This window comes from Rhinoderma darwinii, chromosome 1 (assembly GCF_050947455.1).
Source record: "Rhinoderma darwinii isolate aRhiDar2 chromosome 1, aRhiDar2.hap1, whole genome shotgun sequence".
NCBI lineage: Eukaryota > Metazoa > Chordata > Amphibia > Anura > Rhinodermatidae > Rhinoderma > Rhinoderma darwinii.
This window is the reverse complement of record NC_134687.1, coordinates 451,780,356-451,807,439: the sequence shown is the minus strand read 5'-3', so window position 1 is coordinate 451,807,439 and position 27,084 is coordinate 451,780,356. Positions and strand designations below refer to the sequence as shown.

At 41.2% G+C, this 27,084-nt stretch overlaps 1 protein-coding gene across 2 annotated transcripts in view; it reads left to right on the top strand.

Annotated features, from left to right (window-relative positions):
* Positions 1–20,405, top strand: part of DGCR2 (DiGeorge syndrome critical region gene 2) — an 89,722-nt gene extending 69,317 nt beyond the window's left edge. For both annotated transcript variants that reach the window (XM_075832224.1, XM_075832216.1), the window contains 3 exons: positions 13,809–13,961; positions 15,811–16,047; positions 17,758–20,405. In XM_075832224.1, the coding sequence (XP_075688339.1) occupies positions 13,809–13,961; positions 15,811–16,047; positions 17,758–18,017 (650 nt within the window). In that variant the 3' untranslated portion in view covers positions 18,018–20,405. The remainder of the gene's footprint in view (positions 1–13,808; positions 13,962–15,810; positions 16,048–17,757) is intronic.
* The last annotated feature ends 6,679 nt before the right edge of the window (positions 20,406–27,084 follow it).

Genomic DNA, 27,084 nt, shown 5'->3' with positions numbered 1-27,084 from the left:
GGTGCAGTTTTTTAAATGGGGTGATTTATGGAGGACTTTCTAATATATAAGGCCCTCAAAGCCACTTCAGAACTGAACTGGTCCCTGTAAAAATAGCCTTTTGACATTTTCTTGAAAATATGAGAAATTGCTGGTAAAGTTCTAAACCTCGTAACGTCCTAGAAAAATAAAAGAATGTTCAAAAAACGATGCAAACATAAAGTAGACATATGGGATATATGAAATAGTAACTATTTTGTGTGGTATTACTGCCTGTCTTACAAGCAGATACATTTACATTTAGAAAAATGCTAATTTTCTCTAAATTATGGTGATTTTCACAAATTCAGAATTTATCCGCCAAATTTATTCAGTAACACAAAGTACAATATGTCACGAGAAAACAATCTCAGAATCACTTGGACAGGTAAAAGCATTCCGGAGTTATTACCACATAAAGTGACATATGTCAGATTTGGAAAAAAAATGTGTGTCCTAAAGGCCAAAGCAGGCTGTGTCCTTAAGAGGTTAACGACTGTGGGTTGAATGGTATATGGGAGGGTAGGCGATGGGGTCTTGGTTGTATGAAAACTGTTGGAATAAAAAGAATAACCCAGTCAATGGATGCTTTTAGCAGTAGCAACATCATATTCTCAACACCCGCCCACTCCCACCGATACTTTGTGTGTGGATAGCAGCATACAGAATACCATAAGTACAGTTGCAAGAAAGAGAACCATTTGGAGTTACCTGCGTTACTGCTTTGATTGTCTATAATTGCGACTTGGCAAATCAGGCCACATTTGATTAGTAAGCGCGATTAATCTAATAACAGACAACCGGTTGAGTAAATATCCACAGTGCAGGGAGAAAAAGTAAGTGAAACAGCAATCACCTCCACCAAATGCACAACATTGAGGAGGAATTCTGAACCGTTCCTCCCTGCAAATGTGTTTCAGGTCCTGAATATTGCTGGGATTCCTTGCATGCACAGCTCTCCAAGTCATGCCACATCATCTCCATAGGGTTAAGGCCACAACTCTGACTTGGTCATTCCAAAACACAAATCCTCCTCTTTTTCAACCTTTCTTTAGTTGATTTACTTGTGTGTCTTGTTGCATCACCCAACGTCTCTTCAGCTGGAGGTCATGGACTGTAGCCCTTACATTCTCCTGTAAAAGGTCTTGATAAACCTTTTGAATTCATAGTTCCCTCAATGATCGCACGGCGTCCAGGCCCTGAGGTAGCAAAGCAGTTCCGAGTTCTTTATAAGTTGAAATATCAGATGCTGAATCGGCCTCCAATTTCAGGCTGTTTTATTTTCAGCGCTGGTTTTCATGCTGATTTTTGGTCTGGGGAAAAAAACAAAACAACAAAACACTGCATGCTGCATAAAATAGGTATACAGAGGTACAGTAGATGCCCATCGAAATTATGGGTGCTGTATTTGATGTGTCTTAATGTACACATTACGTTTTTTGGAGCTATGTCTGATGTATATACCTGGAAAGTCTCCCGATGTATACATTACACGTAGGCTATGACGGATACCTACCAGTGGCTTTAGTCATCCATAGGCTAAATGGTAACTGTTTAATGGATACGTCATGAACTATTCTGACCCTTTTCATGATGTATCCATTAAGGGATCCGTTTATTTCATCTGTCACTCATAGGTTATATTGGCATCTGTTTAACGGATACGTTATGAAAAACTATTAGAAGTATGAGGTATCCGTTTAACGGATTCCATTATAACCTATGGCCAACATATATGCCATACAGTGGCATCTGTCACCCATAGGCTGCAATGTAAAAAAAGTATGCATTTTATTTACTGGGCTCCGTGGGATGGAATAACGTAATCTACTATGTGATTTAATGTTTATTCCCCCCCCCCCTTTTTTTTTTTTCCTGGTCTTCTGTCTGATAATGGAGCTTTGTGGACACATTTGGCGTGTACATCTGGAGCTTACCAATGTACACACTAAACTAAAACACAAAAATTAATGTGAACGGTGGCAAAAATACTTTCACGTTGGACCTAATTGACATTTTCGGGTGCGATTTGGCCAATAACATACAAACACGCTGGGTTTTCTTCCAAAGGACCTGTGCCGCCAATGTTTTGTTTATAGTAATCTAGTATGCATATTATTTTGCCAGACGTCTTCGTCTTGCTGCTTGCAGCAGAAAATTATTGCTCCCAGGAAATTTTAAAAGCCTTTTAATGCTTTGTTTGCAATCCTTTAGTACTGTGGCTTCTGGGAAGCTATTATGCATCAATTAAACTTACTGGACTTGTCTGCGTGATATTTAAAATATTTCTCTTGTCCTGAGAAATTATTAGTAAATTGCTTCAGTACAATAGAAGAATGTGATCATCACACTTAAACTACATGCGCGGGGTTCCATACATGGTATTCAGCCTTTCATGATCATTGACATGGGTAAGGTTTTCTCTATTCCTTTGACATTCAGGTTTTCCCTAACTTTTCCCAGGACTACAGTGTCCATAACTTGATGGGTTTTTACATGAGGGGTCAGCCACCCATAGGAAAATCTACCTCCCATTCCATATATCCTCATTGTTAGGATTAGTGTATTTCTTTATTGCTGCAAACATGGATAGTCTGTTTTCCTGTTATACTATGTAACATTATAGTCTTTCTATTCATTATGTACCTTTTTAAATGTCTGTCTTATTTTTTTGATAAAATTTGTTATATTTTCATATATACACCTTCGTACTCAGCTTTTTCTCTGTATAAATACATGCACACGTTGCATAATTTGCTTCTGAAAATCTGCATAAAACCGCAGGTAAAATCTGCAATTAACCCCTTAGGGTATGTTCACACGCAAAACGAAAAACTGCTGTAAAATACAGAGCTGTTTTCAAGGGAAATCATCAATGCATCAAGCGTTTTTTGATTCGTTTTTTTAAGTTCGTTTTTGGAGCTGTTTTTCTATTGAGACCATGAAAAACGGCTCAAGAAGTGACACACACTTCTTCGTTTTTACGAGGCACCGTTTTTACGAACGGTCGCATAAAAAATGCCCCGTGGGAACGAAACAACGTTTTTCCCATTCAAATCAATGGCCAAATGTTTGGAGGCGTTCAGTCCCCGTATTTTCAGCTGTTTTTCGGGGTGTTTATGTACAGCTAAAAATAAGCCGTGTGAACATGCCCTAAGTACCAAAGGTATTTTAAACCTTAAAGAGACTCTGTTACCACATTATAAGTGCCCTATCTCCTACATAAGGAGATCGGTGCTATAATGTAGATGACAGGAGTGCTTTTTATTAAAAAAAAGACCTGTTTTCACCACTTTATTAGCGATTTTAGATTTGTGCTAATGAGTTGCTTAATGCCCAAGTGGGCGGGTTTTTACTTTAGACCAAGTGGGCGTTGTACAGGGGAGTGTATGACGCTGACCAATCAGCCTCCTGCACTCCTCTCCATTCATTTACTCAGCGCACAGGGATCGAAAATCGCTAATAAAGTGGTGAAAACTGATCGTTTTTTTAAATAAAAAGCACTGCTGTCACCTACATTACAGCGCCCATCTCCTTATATAGGAGATACGGCACTTATAATGTGATGACAGAGCCTCTTTAAAGGAGTTGGCCAGGAATAAATGTTATTGCTATTTTGACTTAACGTGGCATATACAATTACTTTTCAAATAAAGTGTGTTTATATGTGGAAAAGTTGTATGTGTGTCCCTATCAAGACGGGTGGGGGGTGTGTGTGTGTGTGTGTGTGTGTGGCCCTATGAAGACGGGTGGGGAGTGTGTATGTGTGTGTGTGTGTGGCCCTATCAAGACGGGGGGGGGGGAGGGGGTTGGCACGATCTACAAGGGGCACTGAGAGTAGCACGATCTCTGCTGGTTTTTACACTACCAGAAGTGGTCCACACATCACCTAGCCCTGGTGATAAAGTGAGACATCAACTACCTTTCTACAACAAGATAAACCGAGAGATACTGGCCACCATAGCAGTTGTCAGCCAAACTAATGCAGAAATGTTTGTTCGTTTTATTTGCATGCAGAAATTCTGGGAAGAAAGCCACACCTCATTGGCCACACTCACCAAAGAAGCCACACCCTAAGTGTTCCTGGAATTTATTTTTCAAATGTTGGCAACTATTCTCTGGTCGTCCACGCCCCCTCCTCCATATCTCTTGGAGTTCCCGGGCATCCTATTGGTCCACAGCCTCCTTAATGCCCGACCCGTTCACTTTTTGTTTACGTCTCAATGCCCGTCCCATTTACTTAATGTTCATGTTATTCCTCAATGGCCATGCGCAGCCTGCCCCGATGGTATATACAGGGATGATGAAGATTACATATATACAGGGATGATGAGGATTACATATATACAGGGATGGTGATGGCTGTGGGACGTCGTCCTACCATTGCCAGAAGGGGGGTGACATGGTCCGTATCACCCTCTCACTGTTTACGTTGCGTACGCGGGACCCTCTAAGCGGACAGAAAGATCATTTGGATAGTCAGCGTCGTCATAGAGTACCGTACCTTGTTCCAAAGCGCAGCGTAGTTTATCCTCTTTTTGTTTATAGAAGTGGACTCTGCTAAGAACATCTATGGGATAATTCGGGTTCTGGGGCCAGCTGAGTGGTGGACCCTGTCCAATTCGAGGGGGGCAAGTTGTATTTTTTTAATAGCACCATTTTGGGGTGCATATAATTTATTGATTAACTTTTTGCTCTTTCCTACATATGTTCTAGGAATTTCCAATTATTAATAATTTCTTGGCTGAGGTTATGGAATTTCTTGAGTTTAAAGTAGGACTCCCTCATCTATTTAAACCCAGAACTTGTCTTTTATAACTGGTAGAAGAAATGATACCTACTGTGGCTGTTAGATCTCTCATGACTCTCGTATTATTCTATGCTGAAAAAACTATACTGCTGCATTGGAAATGTCTTAAGGTTCCAACATTGTCAGCATTGATTACGTTTGTTAGTTCTGCTTTGCCACTTCTTAAACTCACTTATGAAGCAGGTGGATGCCCTGATACATTTTTGAAAGTGTGGAGCTCTTGGATAGCCAACCCGCCTACTAGCTCATAACTTGACATTATTCGAGTTGATTGGGCCTGGAATTTGCCGAAGTCTCTCTGCGCTCCCCGATTCCTCCACTAAACGTTTCCGTTGGCTGTTCGTCACCAGATTTTATTTTTCATTTTCTCCTGATAAGGAAAGGCTGTTTTGTTATCTAATATATATATATATATATATATATATATATATATATATATATATATATATATATATACATATTGATATGTGAAGAATTGTGTCTGTATGTTTTTTGTGAAGAACGGACCTTCTGCACTTGGTACTGTTGTACTTACTGAATGCAACGTTATTTTGTACTTTTGTATTTGTACTGCTGTTTGCTATGAGGTCTTAATAAAATTACCTTTAAAAAAAAACAAAAACTTGTATTAACTGTTTTGGTGGGGTAATATCAAATAAACCTTGAAATTGTGGCTTTTTTCGTGTTTTAAGTTTACGCCGTTTTATAGTGTGGTATAAATAACATAATCTCTTTATTCAGCGGGTCGTTCCGATTGTGGCGATACCAAATTTATGATGATTTTTTTTTTTTTTTTAATGTTTTACTACTTTTTCTTAATGATTTGATTTGGTGTTGCCAAATTTTTTTTGCGGGACTACTCGTAGTTTTTATTGGTACCATTTTGGAGTACATGCGACTTTTTGATCACTTTTATCACATTTTTTTTAAGCAGGATGAACAGAAAACAGCAATTCTGGCATTGCTTTTTTATTTTATTTTTTATGCCGTTCACCGTGCTGGTTTAAATAATCGTTTTATAGCTGGGCTCATTACGGACGCGGCGACACCAAATATATAAATTTTTAGTTCATTTTTTTTTATTTTTTAGTCCCACTGGGGAAGTTCACTATGCGATCATTTGATTGCTTTTATAATACACTGCAATTCTTCTGTTTTGCAGTGTATTATTGCCTGTCAGTGTAAAACTGACAGACATCTGTTAGGTCATGCCAGAGGCATTGCCTAATAGGCAATCCCTAAAGGCAGACCTGGGGGCCTTTGTTAGGCCCCCGGCTGCCATTAAAACTGTTAGCACCCCGTAATCTCATTGTGGGTGTGCCAGTGGGGCGAGAGAGGGAGCCCCTTCACTCTAATACCACTCAGATGCGGCAGTTGCTATTGATTGCCGCATCTGCTAGTGGTCTCCGATCGTTGACCTGAAACCGGAGGCTGTTGGCAACAGCATGGGCTGCAGGAGCACCCCGTCCGATGCGGGAAAACTTCTTCTGAAGTGCCTTTCGTGAAAAGGTGGCGCCTTAGAAGAACTACCCTGAACGGCCGCCGTAAAAACACTGTCGGTCGTTAAGGATTTAATAGTGCGTTTTTATCGGTGCGGTATTTAAATTTTGGTGCGAATTTTGGTGTGGTTTTTTTTTCTAAATTTGTCACAGAACAATTCCCTAACGTGTAGATGAGATTGACTTGAAATCTTATTTACTGGTACTGTTTTACGCTGCGAATTTGCATGCAATTTGTGCATTTTGCCTTAAGGTGTCTTGCAGTTACACATACTTTAGTGATCCAATGTTTCAGACATCTATTGGCCCTTCTTCTGGCCTTTTAATCTGGATTTGAGAGCCACACTAAAAGACCTGGAAGAAGACCCAAAATGTTTCACACTCTGGCCAATGATGTACAGTGAAACCTCTTCAAAAGACCACCTCTTTGACAAGACTATATGCTATGGATTCCACCCTGCTAGAAGACCATGTTTTGATACAATTTTCGATGGTCAAGAGGCTTCACTGTACGTACATATGTGAATTAGTCACTAAAGGATGCTGTTTCATTTGTTTTGTGTGTGTTTTGGACCTTGGCAATGAGCATGCACTGTTTATTGATGCAGAAGTAGCGAACAAACGCTTGATTATTTCACATTGATTCCACAATATAATTAGAATTTCAGAACCTTTCTTCTTTTTTTTTTTTTTGGGCAGCTACGGGAATGATCTTAAAATACTTCCTAACCATTAATAATAGTGAGAACGCATCACTGCTGGTGGGGGTTCTAAAATTCTCCATGAAGCCCTGCAGTGTTTTTGGTGTTTTATAACTGCTAATAAGTGTGAGTCTTATTAAACGTTTTCCATCCACCCACGGTATTTTAATGGTGTGCGGTGCCGATCCGCACTCTATAGTGATGTCTTTTGGCTTTCCTGTAGAAAAGGTTTATGAGCACTCAGTAACAGCTTCTGCTTAGAGAATAACAGCTCCTGTACTTAGTGAATCCTGCTGAATGCAGCTGGTATTGGAGGAAACTCTGACCCCAGCTGTTTAACCTGGTGACGCGATCGCAACAGGGGGAGCCCCCTCTGCAGTCAGCCCTAGGGACCCCTGACCTGACCTGTAAGCCTGCAGTTAGGGCATACTATTTGTTCCCCTAATGGCAGCCTGTGTCATAGTGACCGCATACAATATATAGCATACAAGATTATGCTAATACATTCTAAGTACAAAAATAAAGTTGTTAGTTATCCCTTCATGGGATTAGAAAAAAAATGTAATAAAGAAATCACACTACGAAAAAAGTTGTTATTTAGCATAAAATATATTTTATTGCCCATACATTACGTAAAAACAAAAAAAGTACACATATTGGGTATCTACATGAACAAAATAACTTGAAGAATTAATTTAACAGGTTATTTAGTGTGAAACGTGAACGGTATAAAATAATAAATCTAAAACAATGCCAAATCACCTTTTCTTTTTTTTTCTATAAATGACACACATTCTCTTTGTTTTTTTTTGTTTTTTTTAACCCCAAACTGCGCAGGATAAAAAAAAAATCCAATTTCCCTTGCTGGAAGGTGGAGAGGCAAAAACGAAAAAAAGAAGTTGGTCACGCCTTAAACTGTTCGCGCACCCGGACGGTCCATTACGTCTGGATGCGGGGGGTGATGGTTGAAACGCGCTCCATATACTGCGGGTGTCGGCTGTATTTTACAGCGGACACCCGGGACTAACAGCGATCGCGCTGTTCCTGGCTATTTAACCCCTCAAATGCTGCCGACCGCAGCATCTGAGGCGTTGAAAAGAGGAGGGCAGCCCCCTCAGACATCTCATCATCCCCCCCTGTCAAAATGACAATATACTGCAATACCTTAGTATTGCAGTATATTATACCAGCAATCTAACGATCGCTGGTTCAAGTCCCCTAGGGGTGCTAATAAAGTGTTAAATTTTTTTTTACGGTAGTAGTTGGGAAATTTTTTTATATTAAAAGTTAAAAAAAACAAACATTTCCCCCTAAAGTAATGTAAAAGTTAACAAAATTGGTATGGCTGCATCCGTAAAAATCTGAACTATTAGAATATCGTTATTTAACGAGCGCGGTGAACGCCGTAAAAAATGTAAAATGCCATATCTCAGTTTCTTGGTCAACTTAGCTCTAAAAAATAAATGTAATATAAAGTGATCAAAAACTTATATGCACCAAAAAATGGTACCGATTAAACTACAGCTTGTCCCGCTAAAAAATAAGCCCTCACACTGCTCAATCGGGGAAAAAATAAAAAAGTTAAAGCTCTCAGAATGTGGCGACACAAAACATTTATTATTGGCAAGTTTATTATCAATAAAAGTAATAAAGTGTAAAAAAACAACTATATAAATTTGGTATCACCGTAATCGTATTGAGCCGCAGAATAAAGATAAGCTGTAAAAACGCAACCCAAAAAACAATTGAGGAATCGCCGTTTTTTCCAACTTCAGCCCGCAAATAATTTTATTTCAGTTTCCGAGTACATTATATGGAACTATAAATGGTACCAAAAGAAACTACAACTCCTCCCGCAAAAAAAAGGCCTCACACCACTCTACTGACGGAAAAATAAAAAAGTTATGGCTTTTGGAATGCAGGGAATAAAAAAAATCAAAAAATTGCTTCGTCCCGAAGGGGTTAAAGTCCCAGCCATTTTTTATTTTTTTTGCTTTAGTTTTTCACTCCCCGCTTCCAAAAGCCATAACTTAATTTTTTTATTTTTCCATCAATGGAGCAGTGCGAAGGCTTATTTTTTCCGGGAGGAGTTGGTTTTTATTGGCACTGGGAAACTGAAAAAAAAAGGTCTTGCCGGGTGGTATTGGAAAAAACGGATTCCTCCATGATTTTTTTGGGTTTAAATTTTACGGCTTTCACTGTGCACTAAAAACGTCGACTTAAGTTTATTCTGCTGGTCAATCCAATTTATGGCCATACCAAATTTATATCGTTTTTATTTTTTAATCTTTTTACTACTTTTTACAAAGAAAAAACTTTTAAAAAAAATAAATACATTTTGTTTTGGGTCAGCAGATTCCGAAAGTCATAACTTTTTTTTATTTTTTCGTCGATTTGAGCGGTGTGAGGGCTTATTATTTGCAGGACGAGCTGTAGTTTTTATTGGTAAAATTTTTTGGTACAAATACGACCATGGCCGGCATTAGGTACGTGCGACCAGTGTGGTCGCACAGGGCGCCACCGGGTGTGCATGCCCTGCGCCGTGGCCACTACTCGGGGCGCCAGCGGGTCAGGTGCCACTCACTGCACCGACCTCCATACTGGCTGCCCCACGGCCTGGACGCCGCTCGTCCGCTCACCCTGTCCTGTGTCCTGAATGACTAGACAGGCGTGATGACCTCTTTCAGGACGCAAGACAGGGAGGAGACACCGCGCTTTCTGTGCGCTTCCAGGGCTGGTGGGGACACCGAGGAAACGTTTTCTGTGGCCGGCTCCAGCGCCAGAAGGCAGTGTTTCTCAGAAGCCGAGCAGGTTAGTCACGGACTGTGGGCTTTCTTTGAATGGGGGCACTGATGGGGGTCTAAAAAGGGCAATAATGGCAGGGGATTCAGTGCCACCTTGGTGCCCATTTGCCATTTTGTTGCCCCTTTAGTGTCATTCTATTCAGTGCCCCCTTGATGCCCATTTGCCATTTTGTTGCCCCTTTATTGTTTTATCACAAAAGATGCTACAGAGGCAGTAAATGGCAAATGGGCATCAAGGGGCCACCAAACAGAAGGACGCTAAAGGGGCAATAAGTGAGCACCATGTTGGCACTGAAAGACACTAAAGTGTTAATAAATGTCAAATTGGCACAGAATTAAGTGCCTTCATAGTGCACATTTACCATGTGTTGCTTTTTTTAAACCCTGTTCAGATTACGTTAAAAGCTATGTGCACCTTTGAAATCTTTTTTTTTTTTTTTTATAAAAATCCGTGTGTTTGGTGCAACTTTGTAATTACATTCAAGGCTTCGTTCACATCTGCGTCAGGGCTCCGTTCTGGCGTTCCGTCTGAGCTTTCCATCAGAACAGAACCCTGACTGAAACAAACGGAAACCGTAGGTTTCCGTTTGCATCACCATTAATTTCAATGGTGACGGATTCGGTAAAAATGGTTTACGTTTGTCACCGTTGTGTAAGGGTTCTGTCGTTTTGATGGTATGAATAGCGTAGTCAACTACAGTATTGATTCTATCAAAACGACGGAACCCTTGCACAATGGAGAGAAACTGAAACCATTTTCACCGGATCAGTCATTGAAATCGATGGTGATGCAAACAGAAACCTATGGTTTCAGTTTTTGTCAGGGTCCCGCTCATATGGAACGCCTGAACCGAGCCCTGACGCAGATGTGAACGGAGCCTTATTAAACTATTTTTACTTTTTGAGATACTGCTGCTTTGTATTCTGTATACAGAGCAGTCGTATCTAGCGCTGAGACCTGAAACAGTCAGGTCAGTGGGTTCAGTGTCAGTGTGTCCTCCGTGTCTCTGACAGTTCATAACTTAGATGTGATCGATAACAGGTGGACCTGGTGACATTGAACCTGTCAGTCCCACTGACCTGACGGATTCAGGTCTCAGCGCTAGATATGGCTGCTCTGTCTGTATACAGAATACAAAGCAGCTGTATCTCAAAAAGTAAAAATTAGTTTTTAATAAAAAGTATTTATTTTGAAAGTTGCTCAAAACACATATATATATATATATATATATATATATATATATATATATATATATATATATATAATTTCAAAGGTGTGCATAGCCTTTAAAATGGCTGTCCGGAATAAAAAAAAAACAAAAAACATTTTGTTGAAGCAGCAGAAGGAGTTAAAATAAAAAAAAAAAGAACTTCTAGTACACAGTGTGGCTGCAGCAGTGACATCATGTTGACCATACACCACCGCTGCAGCCTATTAATAGCCTCAGGGGTGTTCAGCGGAGACCAGTAATAGGACGACGTGATGTCACCACTGCAGCCGCTCTGTGTACACACAGAACAGAGATGACAGAAGCCCCCAGCACAGGAACGTCTGAGGGGTGAGGTAAGTATAGGCTGCTTTTTTTACATTTCATTTGAACCCCTCCTCTCCTACTACCACATAAAAGTTTAAACCCGGACAACCCCTTTAACCTATTAACACTATATGTGTATGTACGGCGGATGTGCATTCCAACAATATTGCACGTGCCATTGTGTTTTATCTGTGGTGTTACACATACTTATAATTTAATGTGGGTAATTTGTTTATTTATTTTTGTGGAGGGCAGCGATCGAGAATCTGGCCGGCCCTGCATACGACTTGTTTGATCACTTTTTGATGTTCAATTTTTTTTAGCTCTAAGGTGACCAAAAACAGCGATTCTGTCCGTTTTTAATTTCGTTTTGCGGCATTCATCATGCAGGTTAAATGTTATTTTGTATTTGTTCCGGCTTTTACGGAAGTGGTGAACCTGGAGGCTTTCATTAGGCCCCCGGGCTGCCATGACATCGCGGGGAGGGGCCAACTTGCTGTCAGAGGGCTGTCAAAGTGCCCTCTTTCTAATGGCTTAGATTTTGCGGTAACTATGTGTTCCTGGCCGTTAGCGCGAGGTGTCAGCTGTGATACACAGCTGATATCCACAGCGTATGGAGCGGGCTTAGCGCGTGAGCCCGCTCCATACTTCAGCACCCGCACCATGATCAGAGAAACCTCATCTCCTCTGCTATTCCCTTGAATGCTGCGATCAAAGGGTAAATGAGAAGGGGTATGCCCTTTGGATCGCGTTACAGGTAATCCCTGTGACCCGATCGAGGGACATACCATATATGGGCCGACAGCCCAGGGTCCATTGAAGGACCCCAGGGCTGTCTGACCATATTTCCTGTTGCTAGGGCATACTTAGTACACAGGCAGTTGTTAGGACATACCTATCAGTACACAGGCTAATGTACTGGCATATAGGTATATGCCAGTACGTAAAGGTTTTAAAAAAAATAAAGTAATATTAAATTAAAAAAATACACACATTTTTTACAATTAACCTTAAATAAGTCTCAATACATAAAATCTACAGATATTCGTATTGTCGCGACCGTAATAGCACATATATAGCGTCATTTATGATGTTTACGCTGTTATAAAGTAAAATAAAAACTGCGTTCTTTCACTTATTAATGTGAGGCACAAGGTATTATGAATTTTGAACGTTCATGTGCCTCACATTAATAGCAATTAACCCCATAATGTACCTCACACATTAACCCAATGTTGTCCATGATGGGGTTAATTACTATTAAGAAAATGGAAGAACTTTTTTATTTTTTTATTCTTGTTGGCAAAGTATCGTTTTGGTATCGGTATCCAAGTCCAAATTCTGGTATCGTGACAACCCTATTACCTAATATATTTTCTGAAAAATCGAATTAGGGAACCACAGAAAATAGACCATTACCACATCAAGAAAACTAAAAATGGTTAGCAGAAATGGCCCCAATGATATATAGTTTATGGGCCACCTTATCTCCACTGGTAACAGATAAGCAATTCGCATTGGCCGCCGGAAGTGAAAATCGAAAGGAATACGCGACAGGTTGTATGCTGGTCAATAATACATCAACCTCTACCATTTGGTATGGACCTGTTCCAGTTCTTGTGAGTTTTCCCCACAATTTGGTGGGTTCCTCAGAGAACACATAGCTTGTAGTGTTGGTCAATAATCAACACTATTTAGATATGTCATAGCTGATTTATGCTAGAAATTTATCTTAGGATTAGCAAGCATTGTATGTCTTAAAGGGGTTGTCCACTACCGGACAACTGATGACCTATCCACCGAATAGGCAATGCGGGTTCAACACCCGGACCCCACACCGAACAGTTGCCTCCGGGCACCGGACTTCCATGCCAGAAGCAGATGGTTCCGGTCACGGAATAGTGACCTGAAATGCAGTGCTTCAGCTCTGCTGCTATTCAAGTGAATAGGAGCAGAGCCACAGTTCTGCAGCACGGGGTGTGTTTAGTGGTTTCACTTTTTTTTTTTCACTTGGGTTTTATTTTATTTTTTTTAAACCCTTCTCTACCTAGAGGTCTAGTGCTTTAACTTGGTCGTACTAGGAGGCTTCCACTTAGAGGCAGGTGCTTCGACTAGGTAGGGACACATTAGGGGAACACTAGGGTTGTTTGACAGGGTGGTCGGTATACTGTATAAAAGTAGGGCCATTTCCACTCATTAGCCCATTTTTATATATAATAATCAGTAAAGGTTACATTTTATCTATGTATAGATGGTCAATTTTCTGTGACTCCTGTGATGTACTACCACTCTCATTTTCTAAACTCTAGGTGCACCAACACAGTGTATAAAAATTGCTTCTCGGTCTTAATACTAATAAATAGTTTGTGTTTTAAATAACTGATAGGACAACAAACGTAACAAGTTAAACTATAATGCAATTATTCTCTCTCGTTTCCTAGATGGAAGCAGTCTTTTTGATTCAATGGCCAGTGGTATGCGTCTGATTGTGAGCTGCATCTCCTCTTTCCTTATACTCTCTCTTCTGCTCTTCATGGTTCATCGGCTTCGTCAGAGGCGGAGGGAACGCATTGAGTCCTTAATTGGAGCCAATTGTAAGCCATGTTCTTGTAAATACCTGCTTTATTTCAAATGCTCAAGTTTTTACCCCTTGAAGATCAAACCTAATTTTACATTAAGGTCCACACCATTTTGCTTTTTTAATCTAAAAAGCGCCAAAAACTCTGTGGATTAATGTCTTCAAATATATCTTTTATAGTGGTTGTTGGCTGTTTTTCTGATCCAGAGCTCCAAAACTCTTGCATACATATAGATTTGCAAGATAACATTCTGGCTGCCTCTTGCCACTACTGGAGGGAGCTGTCTGCATACTGCTTTATTATTGAGTTCAATGTATGCAGTAAGCACCTAAGCTCCTCCTAGTGGTGGCTGTAGGCAGCCTGGATTGTACAGATTTACTCTGATTCTATTCAGGGGATTTGGAGCTCTGTATCTTAAAAAAGAAGCTCCAACCACTACAAATGTAGGTGACATTAATCGGCACAGACTTTTGGACCTTAGACGACATGTTTAAATAAATCTTTCTTCGCACTATGCTGCCCTGTATGAGTAGACACCTGGCACATTGTGAAAATTCTACCATGTAATGTTTTCATGTAATACTACCCATAACAAGGGAAATACTTTGTATAAAAATTTTTTATGCATGTGTATATATATATATATAGTGTCTCAAAGGCTAACACAAGCAGAGCCCTAGGTGCACAACCTCTCCTAAAATGACAGTTCAAAATGTGCAGTATTCATACTTGCCCCTTATGCCTATGTCTGCATGTATATACCTGTAATCACCAGAACTGAATAGACCAAAAATACCCGCAAACCTTTTATGCCGGTAAACATCTGAGTCTAAACGTGTCCTGATGAGGTGCGATTAGTTATGCAACAAGCCCAACTTCTCACCCTGTAGTGGAAAATAAAAAAAAGCCCCCCCCCCGCCCCTTTTTTATGTGACAATCTGAGAGCACATTTCCTCTCTCAACCCTTTTACCATGACCACACAAAAAAAAGTTTCTGTATCACCACCCTGAGGTCACTGGAAGCTTGTACCAGGTGAGAAAGGACAGTCACAGCCTATGATCTTTCATCCTGCTCTCAATTTAATCTTCCCCCTCCCTTACACAAAACCAAGGAGTGAAACTTTTCGTGCTGTGCCCTGAATATTGCACCTAGAATATCAGCCTGGTATCTTTTGAAAATTAGGAGACTGAGCTCTAATATGATGCACAATCTAAGCTCTTATACGCTAGTATCGGCAAGCATTAAGTCATGACATATTACATCCTTAGCAGTGAAAGGGTTAAAGAACAAGGCTGTGTACACCGCACTTTCTTATTTAGAGGTCAGAGCTCTGTGTTTCTAATCCGGTGCTTCGAGTAGTAGTTAAATGATCACATTCTGGCCGACTTAGACCTTATTCACATCTGCGTTCTTCTTCAATTTTTTTTTGTTTTGCTTCACATTAAACTTAATGGAGTTCCCGATCCGTCGCACGACGAACGCCACCAGCAACCGACTGACCCTATTAACTTATGGGTTCTGTCATTTGGACCATTGATGTAATGGAAAAAATAGCGCAATATGCTGTGCAATTTGTTCTGACACATATGATGGAATCTGACGCAAATGTAAAGAGCGAGGGGCTTTTTGTTTTTACAATAGCTTTTTTTTGTTTGTTTTTAGATTCCCCAAATATTTTGGGACATCAAATAAGCAGCCTAAATACACTAGTAACTCCTAATTGAACCTCTTTTGTTAGTGCAATCTAATGAAGTGTGTGTGTGTGTGTGTGTGTGTGTGTGTGTGTGTGTGTGTGTGTGTGTATATATATTATATTCTGCATGCATGTAACATGTATCGGTTTTATTTATATTTCTCCCACAGTACATCATTTTAACTTGGGCCGCAGAATGCCAGGCTTCGATTATGGACCTGATGGCTTTGGTACTGGTCTGACACCACTCCACCTTTCTGATGATGGGGAGGGCGGAGCCTTCCACTTTCATGAACCACCTCCTCCATATACTGCATATAAATACTCTGACATCCATCCCCCGGATGGTCCACCACCCCCATATGAAGCTTCAATATGTCCTGATATCATTCTTTGCTCAACAACAGGTAAGGAATTTCCCATTTGTGTGCCAAAATGTATACTTTAATACATGACTCCTTTATAATTACTTAGTGATGAATTTATTAAAACTGCGTTTCATACACCAGTAGCTGGTGTAAAATATAGTAAACGCCATGGGCTGCGGCTCATTTCACTAAGCTTCACCAACTTTGTTTTAGAATAGTGGCAGAAATAGGGCAAAAGTCCAATTTTTATTTTTTTCAGCCGTTTTCTACTGGAAAAAACTGGCATTGAAAAGTTGATAAATTTCTCCCATAATGTTTTGGTATATCGCTAAGTTATGCCGTAACATAAAGATCGGTGGGGAGTCCCATTCCGAGAAAGAAGGAACAAAACTGCTTTTTTAAGTGAATTGGAAAGTTCCCTGCACTTTAAAGAACCGCAGTGCTAAACTATCGCTGCAGCCTATTCATACTGAGGATCGGTGGAAGTCCCAGCAGTCGAAGCTCTACCGATATCACTAGGATATGCCATCACTTATTGTGGGGAAAACCCCTTAAATAAATTTAAGAAATAATCCTAAAATATGAGAACTTGTACAGTAGATTGTGCGTTAAAAATGTAAAGTCATCTTTTTACCTTATCCAGTCCCTTTTTATCATTGAAAAAACATTGTATAAACCAATTGGTATCGCTGCGTCCGTAATGACCTAAACTATTAAGATATTGCGTTATTTATACCTCACGGTGAACGCCGTTAAAAAAATAAATAAAAATACTATTTGTTTTTGTGTTTTTTTTTAAATAACCTTGTCACCCAAAAAATGGCATAGAAGTGATTTAAGGTCACATGCGGCCCAAATCGTACCAATAAAAACGACCGCTTGTCCCGCAAAAAAACTTCATACGGCTACGTCGATTAAAAAGTTATGGCTCTTAGAAGGTGGCGATGAAAAAAAAATATCCTGAAGTACAGTCCAGCGGGGAACATTCCTTCAGAGGTAGTTAGCAAGGCCCTGATGTTTGGGAACCAGGAAAGGGAAGGGCCCAAACGGTGGTGGTACAAAATTGCTGTAGATTGCAAATTGTAATTTATCTTTACTGAGCTAAATGTTGCATGCGGTTATGTTTTAACTGAACATTGAGACTCTAACAGTGATCCTCAACATTTTTATAACAGCAGAGTTATAGTTCAATCGCACTGACTCGTTTTCATAGCACACGCACACGCACACGCACACGCACACGCACACGCACACACACACACACACACACCCACCCACCCACCACTATTTTTGTATTTGTCAAATTTTGTAGATCCACAATACAATGCTCCCATAACCTTGACCACCACGGTGCCCCTATATTGGTGTTTGCTACATAATATGCTTATCTCGTCCGCTCTGGTCTACTCCTTTAGCAGCAGTGTATTATTCACAGAATGGACTGTCAATGATTCCTAGGTAGAAGTAAGCACAGCGTTCACTACATCTCAGTGAGGGGGACGATTGTCTATAGGCAACTTGACTGAATTTTACAGAACCCCGGTTGGGAAAGGCTGCAGTATAAAGTCATGGTGTGTTGAGGCAAGCCTTAGCTGTAGTTGTGACTAGCTAGTGTAGTCTTTTAGAATGGTATGCGCTAGAACTAAAACCCTCTCGCGGGGCTCTAAGGAATGTGAGAGCTCTTGTTGATCTATGATTATTGATTTTCACTCTTTTTTTTTTTTTTCCCCTTCTCTATTGTGAACTCAGATCAAGTGACTCGGCAGTCAGCTGGGTTAGGGCAACTCTCCACTGCAAGCAGTAGCAATGCATCTTCACCACAAACCACAGAGGAACCACTGCCACCTGCAGTGCCACCTCTGCCTCAACCACAAAGCGATACAGAAGACTCTGAAGACAGAAGCATTTCACTACTTGTGCCCCCTAATATTCTTCAAAATGAAGCCTTCCCTAATGCTGGTCAATCTGGGCCCTCGCCGAGCAACTGTTCTCTTAACACTGTTGTTTGAGTTTAGAATGAAAAAAAGGAACCGGAGAACGGTATACTAACTGTGCCATGACATCGCCAACCTTTATTGAACTGTTGAAAGCATTAGCTGAAATATTCTACAAGAGGGCTCCCAGATCATACATCCTTATTTTGTAAAAAGAAAGATAATAATCACATTAACCCTTTTTGCTACCTAAGGTGTTTCTGCCACTGCACACGCAACTACTGAGGCAGGTCAAGTGTTAAATAGGCAAGTTACACCATGATCTAAAATTTTACGATTTATCATGTAAATATTCCATTTCAAGTGCTGCACTTTCTCCATTCCCCCTTGAGTGTATGTGTGAGAGTGTGAGGAAGACTTTGTCTCCTGTAGAGTTTTTATAGCTATTTTTTGAATTCTATTCTACATTTGTTTCTCTGAATTCAGTAACTTGCAATAATCAAGCAAGAAACTGCATTCACGGGACCCTCAGATTCTGTCAATTCAGCTCCAGCACAATGCAAAATGATGATAAAAGCACAGGCAAAGGCAACTGATCTTTTCCGAATACTTTCACAGCTGAGGTTCAACTGCCATTGGGTCTTGGGCAGAATTGGATGTAAATACGAAGTACCATCCCTGCATCCTTCTCAGAACATTGTGAGACTTGCAAGGTGTGGATAATCTGTACTCTTGGGACCAGAAGCTTTTAAGATATTAGTTTTCCCTACGTATGAACAAAGACTTTGTACTTACACATTCACATCATCGTCCATATTTTGCTTTAGTTCAGGTGATATATTGCGCTCTCCATACAGAATACTTTATTACCATATCATCGCATGATGACATATGATATGCTAGGGTTATTTTATTGGAAGGGATTGGGGTTTTCTATCTGCAAAAAAAATGTATTACATTTTTAAAGGAGGTTTCTTAGTTTGATGGCTGTCTTGTTCGTTTTTATCCATCAATTCGAAAAACGCCCTGTTCACCTAGACTGGAAGAGAAATGTAATGGCCTATATCTTGAAACACTGTGTTTGAACGAATTAAATTTATTTTTCATAGATTAGCACATAAATTTGCCTTTTTAAATGTGTGTTTCCCTGTTTTTTTTTTTTTTTGTCAGCAGCGTTAAAATGAGGAGTTTTCCATACTGGCACTTAATTTGGAATAACAGACAAGAACCGGTTTGTAAAAGCTGTTTTATGGTTTCCGAAACCGTATATTGTGCTACAGTTCTATGCTGTTTAGCGATGTCGTAGCTTAAAGATGTGAAGACCTAACGGGCATGTTCAGTGTGGTTCACTTTTTTTTTTAAATTTGGTATATTTTTTTGGTCTTCTAAATTTTTGCATTTTTTTCTATAGACTGGAAAAAATGAGATCATGTTCAAGACGTTTTCTATTGTGCCCCCAGATTTTGGTTTGCTTTTGGCTCTTTAACTAAAGCTATGCACGTTAACTTAGATTTTTTTTTCTTTTGTTGCCTTTGCTAGAACCGTTCGTAAATGAAGAATAAATCAATGTTCAATTATTTATCAAAACCCTAAGGAACTAGAGTAAATGCTTCCTACGCTGAATCCTGAATGATTTTCAGACCTTTAACTCTCAGTACTACTGTACGCTACTCCCAATAACTGTATGATTCAAAGAAATGTGCAAGAGGTTTATATCCAAATGGTTCATTTAGGAGACCGATACACAACTGAGCCCAGATTTACAGTGGTTAGTGCTTTGCCTTTAAACATTTGCAACATAACCATGCACAAGGCCTAGTCTATTGTGATAGATCTTATAAAGTAGGAAGTCATTGTAGGTGACAATTGGGGGGGACCCTTGTACATTTTGTTTTATGCCCTTTGAGTCTCGATGGACACTCTTCAGGTTTTGGGTGAACTAAGTCTCTTAACAGAAGAAATTATTCCCACGTGCTGGACAGTATCGCTAAGCCAGCAGTAGCTCATATGTTGTGACAGGAACTTTTTCTTTTTTTTGCTGTAGTATGACTCTAAGAGCAGAAAGTAAAGTACGTGTCCCCTTTTTCTCCATTGTTCTGGGTGCCTTTCTAGATTCTCCTTGAGAAGGCTGTTACCCAATTAGTGAAGAGATTGTTTACAAGCCACTATTGCAGGGCAGGAGGCCCAGAAATGTACGTCCACAAAACAGCTCTTTCTGATATGTAGATTTTCACATATTGTGACTGATTTTACCTGTGGCAATGTGTAAATAATTTTGATATACCATGTAGATATGAGACTTGATGCTGTATCTTTCAGCCTCTGACTTTTTAGTTTCATTTTTTGGGTTGTTAAGTTTCATTTAACAATAAATCTACTGATATTTTTTTTTCTTTTCCTCATCTTACTGTGAGAAACATTTCATTCAGATGCCAAAATAAAACTGTGTTATGTAATTTTTCATATTGTTTGAGTCATTGTGAACATTACTATATTTGGTTACATGCTGCACCGTATTCTTCCCTAGAAGCATTGTGATACAACATTCTGCATTAGTCCATGAAGAAGATAAAAAAGAAAACCTGAAAAGAAAAAAAATTCTCTTCGATGCTGTATAAAATCAGGGCACATAGAGGTACCGTATGGGCACCATATTATGGTTCTGTACAGCACTAATCCATATTATGTTGTGTGCTAAAACGGGATTTCCAGGCTCTAAATGCATTTAGTAGATGTAGTCAATAAAACATTATTTATATATATATATATATATATATAATTTATTTTTTTTACATTTTTTATTTTTTTTTAACCGATGTCCAGGACACGAGCGTGCACCTTTTTGTTTATCTTCTTTCGTTCCTTAAAGGACGAGTGTCACGAAAAAAAAATAATTTTATATCAATTTGCATTTAGTGTTTTATTATTACATCTTTTATTTATGTGTGTGTTTGTGTTTTACTTTTTTATATTTTTTAACTTTTTCTTGTCTATGGGGGCTGCCATTTTTTTTTTGCCATCTCTGTATGTGTCGATTAACGACACATACAGTGATGGAATACGGCACACACATCCCCATAGAGAATGCGAACGGGAGCCGTTCCATCCACCATAGCGTACGGGGCCTGTTTGGGAGCGGCGCATGCGCCGCTCCCACACAGACCAAAAGTCAGGTCTTCGCTAGAGCGAAATCCGGCGCCATGTTCATGTCGACCGGAAGCCGCGGCCGGACTGTGAGATGACAACTTCCGGTCGCGGCTTCCGGACTTGTGTTCTGAAGCAAGCACGAGGAGCGGAGGGAGCAGAGCGGAGGGAGCGGCGGCGGCAGGAGCAGGTAAGTTAGGTCTGTGTATGTACGTGTTTTAGTGTGTGATTACTACTGTATGTAAACCTACTACACTGTGTGTTAGCTCAAAAAATGGCGACACACAGTGTAGGAGGTTTGACCGTTCAATCCCCTCCTTTCTCCTGGCACTAGCCAGGATAAAGGAGGGGGGATTCTTTGAGCTCACTAGAGCGAGTGAGTATTCCCAAATTTTGCAGCATAAAGCAATGTGGTTGCTTTACCACAGGCAATGCTGCAATTTTAGGAATTGCTCCATCTAGTGATCAGCACTGGGAAATGTTATAAATTAGAATCTGATTTATAATATTTCCTGACTCGTGAAAAAACTAAAAAAATTTGGACAGTGTTTAAGCATTCATACACTAACTGTTTAACTAAAAAAAAAAAAAAAATGTATAAAAAATTTTTTTTCCCAGCGACACATTCACTTAAGCAGGACATGACTGTAGTTTTAGCGATACCTTAAAAGATCCAGTGATGCCCACATCTTGGTGTAGCCTCTGCCCCTTTAGCTCCCACTGTGTAGCCTGATGCGTACCCCTGAAAATGGAGCAAGGAGGCGAGTTAAGCCCATTAATGGTAAGTGATGTGACAGAGCAGGCCTGTGAGCGTAAAAGGAATGTTAGAAAGTGGTCCCCGAAGTCCAGGGACTGCAACACCGCTGTGAGAAATGGCCATGAGACAGAGTCAAATGCCTTTTCCGTGTCAAGTCCCAACAACATGGTCACTGGGGAGGAGGAGTCTAGGGCAGACACTGTGGCTGCTACAGCCTGGCGAATACCTTTTAGTGGAATGTCTATTCCTCAAGAAACTTAACTGGGTTGGGGCAACAATTGGTCCAAGCATGGTTTGGAGGCCGTCAGCCAAAATCTTTGTTAGGAGCTTATAGTCTTGGTTTAAAAGGGAAATCGGGCGATAAGAGGAAATTAGAGTTAGATCACTATCAGGTTTGGGAAGTATTATGGTCCTGGACTCATGAAAGTCAGGCATGTCAATCTCCCCACTAAATATGGCTTGTAAGGTCCTCGTCAATGTCGGTACAATATCTGGCAAAAGTTTGTAATATGCTGCCGATAGACCGTCAGGACCCGGCGCTTTATTATTGAGTAGATTACAAATTGCTAAAGCAACCTCCGCCTCCGTGATATCATTATTTAAAACTGTTCTATTGTGTTCAGTCAATTTGGGCAGATGAAGCTTGGATAGGAATGATTTTGTTTCCTCCTGATCATATGTGGCCGTTCGATAAAAATCTGCAAAATAATTCACGAACTCCCGACGGACAAGATCAGGGTCCAGAATCTCAGAGCGAGACACCGGATCCACTAGTTTCACAATGATGTGATTCGCGCGCTTAGGTCTGTGAATCTTTGCCAGCAGAGAGCCGATATGGTTACCCCATCTAAAATATCTGTTACTGGTCATATCCACGCCCCATCTAGCCTAACCCTGTAGGTAGGTCTCCAATAGAGACTAAGGCTGGGTTCACACGACCTATTTTCAAGCGTAAACGAGGCGTATTATGCCTCGATTTACGCCTGAAAATACGGCTCCAATACGTCGGCAAACATCTGCCCATTCATTTGAATGGGTTTGCCGACGTACTGTGCCGACGACCTGTAATTTACGCGTCGTCGTTTGACAGCTGTCAAACGACGATGCGTAAAATGACTGTCTCGTCAAAGAAGTGCAGGACACTTCTTTGGACGTAATTTGAGCCATTTTTTGTTGAATTCAATGAAGAACAGCTCTAAATTACGGCCGTCAATGACGCCTCGGAAAAAGCGAGGACGAGTAATTACGTCTGAAATGATGGAGCTGTTTCCGTAATTTCAGCCGTAATGGAAGCTGCTGTGTGAACATACGCTTAGTTGCTAGATATGCTGTTGTAGCCTCAGGAGTACAGGAATCCACCAGTAATTTATGAGCCTTGATAAGGTCTGTATTCAAGGAGTGAAATTTCTTACGATATTCCCTTCGTTTAAAATTAACATAAGAAATAATTTGGCCTCTCATAACCGCCTTAGATGCGGACCAAAAAAATATCAAGGTCAACAGATAGGAAGGGAACCGCCAATTACGACTATAGGACGTTGGAGTGCCCGTGGTAAATTCCATTCATGCTGGAGCGTGATCTGATATACATATGGGCGTCAGGTCTACTGAAGTGAGTGATCGAAAAAGGGAATCCGGCATAAGAAAATAATTCATTTGAGAGTGCGTTTTGTGAACATGCGAAAAATACGTATATTCTCGAGAGGTGGTGTGGGTTACACGCCAGGGATCACACAAGGATAGGTGTTCCATGAGTGTAAGGAGTACTGAGGCCCCCACGCGGTCCTGTGTGGTCAGCTTGGACCAGTCAATGTCTGAGTTCAAGGTGAGATTAAAGTCGCCTCCCAAAATCAGAGTGTATGTCTCTGTAGTAGGAAAGTGAAAAGAGAGGAGTAAAAGTCTGCGTTAGGGTACACAGGTGCGTATATGTTAACCAGGATATATCTGTGCGTGTTAATAGTAGCGTCAATGTAAAGGAAATGTCCCCCCGGGTCTGAGTATGTATCGTGAACAGTCAGGTCCAGAGATTTATGAAAGAGAGTCGCCACCCCCCCCTAGATTTAGAAGTGTAAGAGGCCGTGTAACAGTCACCCAACCATGGGGCCTTCAGTGAACCCTCATCGCCCTCTCGCCAGTGTGTCTCCTGCAAGAAAATAACATGAGGTCTCAGTCGCTTTAAGTGGGTTACAACCTTTTTACGCTTGACCACAGTATTTAGGTCGGCAACGTTCCAGCTGACCATTCGTAGAGTGGAAGGCGTGACGACAGATGTGTCTATAGTGCTATAAAGGGTACTCATCCTATCCCAGTAGGGGCGATCTTCGAGTGGAGGTGCGAAGCGTTACACAATCGGGGTCCACTGTCCCAGCAAGCAGTAGATCCCACGGTGTAGCGACCTAGGAGGATAACATGTGTCCAGGGAAGAAGGGGGTAGGAAAAAACCTGAATTAAGAAAAAAAACAGGTAAATATAGTAAACAATATGTGCACCACATAGCAAAAATTTGCATTGAAAGGCATAATAAAAGAAAACAATAGCAGCGCTACAGTGCTTTCTCTCCCCCTCTCCCTCTCACCCTCTCCCCTGAACATGTCCGGTGCAAGATCCAGTTGAAGGGCGGATGGGAGGTCTGCCGTGAGAAGCTGCATGAGATCATCGCCCACAATGGTTTCAGGAATTCCTAGAAAGCGGTGATTGTTCCGCCTGTCCCGGTTTTCCAGGTCCTCCAGCTTATCTCTCAGAATGATTTCTGCATTTTGATGTTGAGCCACCGAGTTCTCCAGATCAGACACTGTAGTTTCGCATGCCAGCACGTGGTTTTCCAGGTCTGTTATTTTTTGTGCGTTCGCGGTAATCTGCGCCGGGGCTGAGTTAATGGAGGTATAGATCAGATCCAGTCTCTTGTCAAATAAAGGCATCATTAAGCGAGACACCTCTTCTGCCATTTCGGTGGCATGATGATGATCCATAAGCGAAGAGGACATAGGACTGTCAGCCGGGGATAGGTTTGGTGGAGCGATGTCTCCGGTTTGGAGAAGTTCAGGTGAATGAGGAGGTCTAGGCCCCTGTTTATCTTTACCGGCTTTTCCCTTCGTCATTGTTTCTGTTTTAGGGTTGGTCCCTTGAGATTGCCTAGTAAGACGCGAAGGCTGAGCGTGTCTATAAGGAAATTTGTCCATTATCAAGACAGGGAGAGAGATGGAAGGGCTGGATTAGGTCGGGCGGGTCGTTTCCTACATTTCAGGGTTACGGCATCAGCATTGTATCAGAATGTGCAAGTTATAGAACAAAAAATTGGTGCAACAGATAGGACTAGGACGACCACTAGATGGCAGCAACGTCGCAAGCATTCAACTATTACTGAGGCCAGATGATAGTGAAGTATAAGCAGTCAGGGCAGTACAACAGACAATGTAGTTATCCAGACGGTATTTATGCCAAATTACAAGCGTACAGCCCAGGGTTGAAACAAGCAGAGTTCAAAATGTGCACGCAACAGGTCTCTATGTGGCCCTTGTATTCAGCAGAAAACTATACTCAGTCCTTGACAGGGGAGACACTGTACTCAGTACCAGGCCATATCTCCGGTCCAGGTGCTTTACTGTGAAAGATGAAGACGAACAGCGCTCAAAATGGCCACCAACCTTATGATGAGGAAGGAGCCAGGCCACTCAGATCCACCCCTTTAGAAAGCCAGGCAAGGGTGTTCCAGCGACCCCTGTGAGTGGGGATGATGCTCTCCTCACAGTCTCCCTCCGTGAGGCAGCTGGGGATCCCAGATGCAATGGGAAGACCCTCCGACAGCTTCAAGGCCAGCAGCAGTGGTCAGCCGGCCCCGGATGAGGCAGAATGATAGGCCCCAAGATGGCAGACAACTCCACGTGGAGGGCTAGCGTGTTGCGCCCGCAGTGCTCACCGTCAGGAGAACGTCCCCGGGAAGCAGTACAGGGGTTCCGAGACCCTCCCTGAGGAGGAGATGTATAGCAGCAGCTCTGGCGCAACCACCCGGCCGACCGACAGTAGGCTCCAAGATGGCAGATAGTCACTGGGGCGACGTGTCTCCCTGTAGACACTAGGGACTCCCCCGGAGCAAAGGAGCGTCTCCGATGATACAGGGGAGGACGTCCTGCGCTTCCACCTCAAGAAGGAGGACAGCGAGCCTCCGATGGTGACGATGGCGGCTGGATCCCCTGCTCAGGACACGGAGTCGAGATAAGATGCGGCCACTCAGGATGCCCCGCCTCTGGAAGTCAGTCTGGTTTTCATAATCTAATACTATCAGTATCAAAAATATATGTGAAAGGCAGATTAGTAAACAAAAGCCATATTAGACCATGTATACGATTACCTTCAGACAACATGGGTAGTGTATATTAATGTGGAATCTAATTTTGGTACCTCTGTAAATGCCCAAATGACTATACTGTGCTTTGCAAGAGGGGTATATGTTGCTATGTAAGTTTGAACATCTTCACACTTCACACATTGTACTTGCAAAGTAGATGTACCCAGTGATATTGAAAGCCAAGTAATCCTCATTTCTAGCAACTAGTTCATTTTTTTTTTTCTGCACATGTGTTTTTTTACACAATATTAAATTGTACAGTGTATGTCTTCTACATTGATCTATTAACAAGCACTTTGTTAAAGGGGTTTTCCCATGAAGGACATTTATGACATATCCACAGGATATAATCCAAAAAATACAATATTTGAAGCAGCACAAATCCCGTTATCAGGAGCGGTGTCACGCTGTAAAATCAGACAAACCCAGTCTGACGTAATGTAATCTTCAGAAAAAGCGTGGTGAACAGCAGCACACGTCTCCCAAGTTTCAATCAATATGTTCTTTTATTAGTCAAACATCCAGTAAAAAAATGGCAACGTTTCGACCCGTGACAAGTGGAGGCTTGAGAAAGACCCTCCACTTGTCACGGGTCGAAACGTTGCCATTTTTTTACTGGTTGTTTGACTAATAACAGAACATATTGATTGAAACTTGGGAGACGTGTGCTGCTGTTCAACACGCTTTTTCAGAATATCCACAGGATATGTCATAAATGTCAGATAGATGCGGGTCCCACCTCTGGGACCCGCACCTATCTCTAGAACGGAGCCTCCTAAGCCCCGTTCTAGCTTTGTCTGCTCTCGCTGCCACTTCCTGGTTATATGGTCAGGAGTTACGAAAACAGCGTAGCTTGCTGAGCTACGCTGTTTCTGTAACTCCCACAGTAGTGAATG